The sequence below is a fragment of the Lithobates pipiens genome, unplaced genomic scaffold (assembly GCF_037356315.1).
Source record: "Lithobates pipiens isolate NorthernLeopardFrog02 unplaced genomic scaffold, aLitPip1_a1.2 Scaffold_8, whole genome shotgun sequence".
NCBI lineage: Eukaryota > Metazoa > Chordata > Amphibia > Anura > Ranidae > Lithobates > Lithobates pipiens.
The window spans coordinates 627,112,092-627,117,896 of NW_027507903.1; the positions used below are offsets into that span (position 1 = coordinate 627,112,092).

At 38.7% G+C, this 5,805-nt stretch overlaps 1 protein-coding gene across 1 annotated transcript; it reads left to right on the forward strand.

Annotated features, from left to right (window-relative positions):
• The first annotated feature begins 960 nt into the window (after positions 1-960).
• On the forward strand, positions 961-5,196 carry LOC143962393 (olfactory receptor 6N1-like). Its single transcript, XM_077471678.1, has 2 exons — positions 961-999; positions 4,207-5,196. The coding sequence occupies exons 1-2, from the start codon at positions 961-963 to the stop codon at positions 5,161-5,163; spliced, it is 996 nt and encodes a 331-aa protein (XP_077327804.1). The 3' UTR covers positions 5,164-5,196.
• Positions 5,197-5,805: the final 609 nt, after the last annotated feature.

The following is a 5,805-nucleotide window of genomic DNA, read 5'->3' on the forward strand; positions in this document are numbered from 1 at the left end:
AACCGATAGTCACTAGCTTACTTTTATCCTTCTGATGGAATTTTCTAATGCTTTTGATGTAATACTTTATTGGTTTATTGGTTTATTCGTTGCTCTACTTGTTACATTTTTACATTGTTATGTACTCATTCTGTTCATCAATCAACATGTTTAGCTTTATTGCTATTTGAATTTTTTTTAGCAGAGAATCTAGAGAATAAAATGGTGATTGTTGTGATATTTTATGCCACACAGTATTTGTGAAGCGGTCTTTTAAACTCAACTTTTTGGGGAAAAAGACACTTTCGTGAATTTAAAAGAAAATGAAACAGTAAAGTTATCCCAATTGTTTTGTATAATGTGAAAGACGATGTTACGCCAAGTAAATATATACCAAACACGTCACGCTCTAAAATTGTGCACACCCGTGGAATGGCGACAAACTACTGTACATAAAAATCTCCATAGGTGACATTTAAAAAAAAAGATAACGGTTACCAGATTAGAGTTACAGAGGAGGTCTGGTATTAGAATTATTGCTCTCACTCTGAAGATCATGGTGATCCCTCACATGTCTGATTTGAATACCGTTTACATATGCGAGCGCCGCTTCCTTATGCATTTTCTTTGCTGCGCAAGCTCGCGGGGACGGGGGCTCTTTAAAAAATTATATATATTTTTTTAACATTGTGTTTTAAAAAAAAAATGATCATTTTTATTGCTGTCACAAAGAATGTAAACATCCCTTGTGATAGTATTAGGTGGTGACAGGTACTCTTTATGGAGGGATCAGGGGTCTAAAAGACTCCAAACTCCCTCCTTTGCACTTCAAAGTATTCAGATCACCAGAAACAGTGATTCTTAATACTTTATATTTTTTAAAAACCAGCCTCATTGGCAGCTGAATAAACCGGAAGTGACGTTGTGACACAGATTCCATGTTTACAGAGAGAAGACTGGAACAAAACTATTTCCAGCTTCATGCCGCCGAAAGTGGCAGATCGAGGATCGGGTCAGGAGGTAAGAGCGGCAGAAGGTGGCGGGAGGGTGTCCCCTCCCACTCCTCCGGGATAACAACCGAGTGGCTTTTAGCCACATCGATTGTTGTCCCTGGAAAGCCAACTGCCCGCTTTGATAAACAATACCAGGATAATGCCTGCAGCTTCGGGCATCATCCCGGTATAACCCCCTAAAGCCGAGGCCTCATATATGTGTATGCTCGGCAGGAAGGATTTAAAAAATAAACAAATTTGACGAGAAAAAAATATCTGACAGAAGTTATAGCATTCTCTTCTTCGTCTTAATAAAATAATTTGGATTTCTGTTGTTGCAGAGTTTCCCTTATAAAATGTTTCTTAGCTTTTATTAACCACTTGCCGACCGGCTCACACCACTATACATTGGAAGAATGGCTCTCCTGCGCAAACTGCCATACCTGTACGTCAATCTGCAAAAGCAGGATAGCGAGTGTGCATGAGCGCCGTGCGCTGCGATCCCTAGTGAATATAAATTATAGTCAAGGCAAATAGTGGAAAATTACCAAGGCAATAATAGCATGTCATCAAAGTCTGGAAGTAAACTTTTCCTGATAAAATGTAGGCCAGTAGGACATGAAGTGAATGGGAATTTCTCTTTTTTGGAGACCAGGACAGCATCTAAAACTTGACAGGACTTTTAACCCTTCCTTTCTTTAACCCCTTTAGTGATTCAGCCTCGGACGATTTTATCCCCTTCCTGACCAGAGGAATTTGGCACTGCGTTGCTTTAACTGAAACTGACTTCATGCAAAGTTGTACCAAAATGAAATCTGCATCCTTTTTTCTCACAAATAGATCTTTCTTTTGTTGGTATTTGATCTCATCTGCGCTTTTTATATTTTGCGCTATAAACAAAAAAAGACCGACAATTAAAAAAAAAAAAATTTTTTTTTACTTTCTGCTATAATAAATATCCCCAAAAATATATAAAAAAGTGAATTTCTTCCTCAGTTTAGACCAATATGTATTCTTCCACATATTTTTGGTAAAAAAAAATCCTAATAAGTCTATATTGATTGGCTTGTGCAAAAGTTATAGCGTCTAAAAAATAGATCTATGGCATTTTTATTATTAATTTTATATTAATAGTAAGGGTGGTGATATGCAATTTTTGTCAGGACTGAGACATTGAGGCGGACAGATCGGACACTTTTGGCTCTATTTTGGGACCATTGACATTTATACAGCAATCAGAGCTAAAAATAGCTGCTGGTTACTGTATAAATATCACTTACAGGACAAGGAAAGGCCTTTTTTACATAAGCAGTTCCCTGTTCTGCCTCTCCTCACCGCAATCCCAGGCTTCCAGTGGAAATCGAGTCCTTGGGATCCGCGGGCACGATCCTGCGTCACTCACGCATACCCACTATCCTGCTTTTGTGGACTGACGTATAGGTACGGCAGTTTGCGCAGGAGAGGCATTCTGTTCACGTATATCGCCGTGAGTAGGTTGGCAAGTGGTTAATAAAAGCTAAGACAAACTGTTTTGACTAGACATACACTTTCATTTATTGAATGCTTTTGTAAAAGGATGTTAATATGACACAGATGCCTCTATCTAGCATTACTTATTTGTAGAATTACAGTATCTCACAAAAGTGAGTACACCCCTCACATTTTTGTAAATATTTTATTATATCTTTTCATGTGACAACGCTGAAGAAATTACACTTTGCTACAATGTAAAGTAGTGAGTGTACAGCTTGTATAACAGTGTCAATTTACTGTCCCCTCAAAATAACTCAACAAACAGCCATTAATGTCTAAACCACTAGCAACAAAAGTGAGTACACCCCTAAGTGAAAATGTCCAAATGGGGCTCAAAGTGTCAATATTTTGTGTGGCCACCAATCTGCCTTAACCCTCTTGGTCATGGAGTTCACTAGAGCTTCACAGGTTGCCACTGAAGTCCTCTTCCACTCCTTAATGATGACATCACGGAGCTGGTGGATGTTCAACACCTTGCGCTCCTCCACCTTCCATTTGAGGATGCCCCACAGATGCTCAATAGGGTTTAGGTCTGGAGACATGCTTGGCCAGTCCATCACCTTTATCCTCAGCTTCTTTAGCAAGGCAGTGGTCATCTTGGAGGTGTGTTTGGGGTCATTATGTTGGAATACTGCCCTGCCGCAGACCATGACACTCCCACCACCATGCTTGACTGTAGGCAAGACACATTTGTCTTTGTACTCCTCACCTGGTTGCCGCCACACATACTTTACACCATCTGAACCAAATAAGTTTATCTTGGTCTCATCAGACCACAGGACATGGTTCCAGGAATCAGTGTCCTTTTTTTGATTGTGTTCAGCAAACTGTTTGTGGGCTTTCTTGTGCATCATCTTTAGAAGAGGCTTCCTTCTGGGATGATAGCCATGCAGACCAATCTGATGCAGTGTGCGGTGTATGGTCTGAGCACTGACAGGCTGACCCCCAACCCCTTCAACCTCTGCAGCAATGCTGGAAGCACTCATATGTCTATTTCCCAAAGACAATCTCTGGATATGATGCTGAGCATGTGCACTCAACTTTTTTTTGGTCGATCATGGTGAGGCCTGTTCTGAGTGGAATCTACCCTGTTAAACCATTATATGGTCTTGGCCACCATGCTACAGCTCAGTTTCAGGGTCTTGCCAATCTTCTTATAGCATAGGTCATCTTTATGTGGAGCAACAATTATTTTTTTCAGATCCTCAGAGAGTTCTTTGCCATGAGATGCCATGTTGAACTTCCAGTGACCAGTATGAGAGAGTGAGAGCGATAACACCAAATTTAACACACCTCCTCCCCATTCACACCTGAGACCTTGTAACACTAACGAGTCACATGACACCGGGGAGGGAAAATGGCAAATTGGGCCCAATTTGGACATTTTCACTTAGGGGTATACTCACTTTTGTTGCCAGCAGTTTAGACATTAATGGCTGTGTGTTGAGTTATTTTGAGGGGACAGCAAATTTGCACTGTTATACATGCTGTACACTCACTACTTTGCATTGTAGCAAAGTGTTATTTCTTCAGTGTTGTCACATGGAAAGATAGAATAAAATATTTACAAAAATGTAAGGGGTGTACTCACTTTTGGGAGATGCTGTACTTATATGCTCATACCACTTGAGTATATTCTATTTAAGAATAGTATTTTATAAAACGTATTTCATTATGTGTTTTTATTTATCATCACACACAGGTAACATATAAAAGTAATGTCACCGCAATATTCTTTTTAGGATTCAGCAACAATGAGAAATTCAATATTTGTCTTTTCTTTATGTTGTTACTTATGTACTTTTTAACGCTAGGTGAAAATTTCCTGATTATCATACTAGTGTCTTATAACAAGAGTCTCCACTATCCAATGTACTTGTTCCTCACTCAGCTATCTGTATCTGACATCATGCTGACCATAGATATTATCCCCAACATGCTAAATATTGTACTAAATGAGCGACCCTCTATATCCTTTTCAGGCTGCATCACACAGCTTTATTTTTTTGGTTTGCCAGTAGGTTTTGAATGCTTTCTTCTGACGGTGATGTCCTATGACCGCTATCTAGCCATCTGTTCTCCTTTGCATTATGCCTCCATTATGAACCAAGCGTTTTGTGGGAAATTAATTTTGGCCTCTTGGCTGTTGAGCTGCTCTATATCACTAATTTTTGTGATTAGCATATGTCAATTGCACTTTTGTGGGCCAGATACTATTGATCATTTCTTTTGTGATTTAGAACCTCTTTTAAAACTTTCCTGTTCAGATGTGTCCATGGTTCAAATAGAAGCCAGTATAATATCTATTCCTGATATAGTAATTCCTTTTATTTTAACAGTAGTCTCATATATGTATATTGTGGTGACCATATTAAAGATACCATCCTTCTCTGGGAGACTGAAATCTTTTTCCACCTGCAGCTCCCACCTGACGGTTGTATCGATGTATTATGGCACTCTGACCATCATGTATGTTCTTCGAAATGAAGACCAGTCACAGACAATTAGCAGGATACTAGCAGTGATGTATACTGTGCTAACTCCCTTTTTAAATCCTTTCATATACTGTTTGAAGAATAAGGACATAAAAGAAGCTTATAAAAATATTGTATATAACCAAAGAGCCTACTTTTCAACATCTGGGTTGAGATTTAGATAATGCTTTTATTTACAACTGTTTATCTTTAATAAATCAAGCCATTGCAATGCATTATTTGGGTTTTATTCTACTATAAATCAGTCTGTAATAGGACTCAAGATGATAAAATAGTGGTTGTATTTATCGAATGATTCGGCTCTCATTATTAATATCACAGCTACAGATGAGCTCAAGGTTCAGTCTGAACACAGGTCCGGACCAAACATTGGCTCTTTGGACATTCAGACAAATACTCAAAAATGTACCTGCTATTGTATATAACAGTGTTGCCTTATGAGTTAATGTGAAATCTCCATCAATAGTTGTAAAATATTGTAATTAGGAATATATTTCATTTAACTTGTATCTATGCAGGCCAGAACATATTAATCTTCCCATATATCTCTGAGAAGACCAGACAAGTCGGTGCCCAGGATTTTGTGTAACAAACAATGGGATTCCAACCTGATTGTTTTACACATACTCACATCAAAGGATCCCATGCTGGGATATGCAATGAAGGGAGGCCAACCCATGATCAATACTTAAATTCCTGGGAAAATTCAAGTCAATCTCCTGCTCAGAATCATCACACAGATTTGCATTAAAGGAGGCTGACTTACGCAAAGTATAGGGATTGGAGATGTAGCCAATTCTTAACCA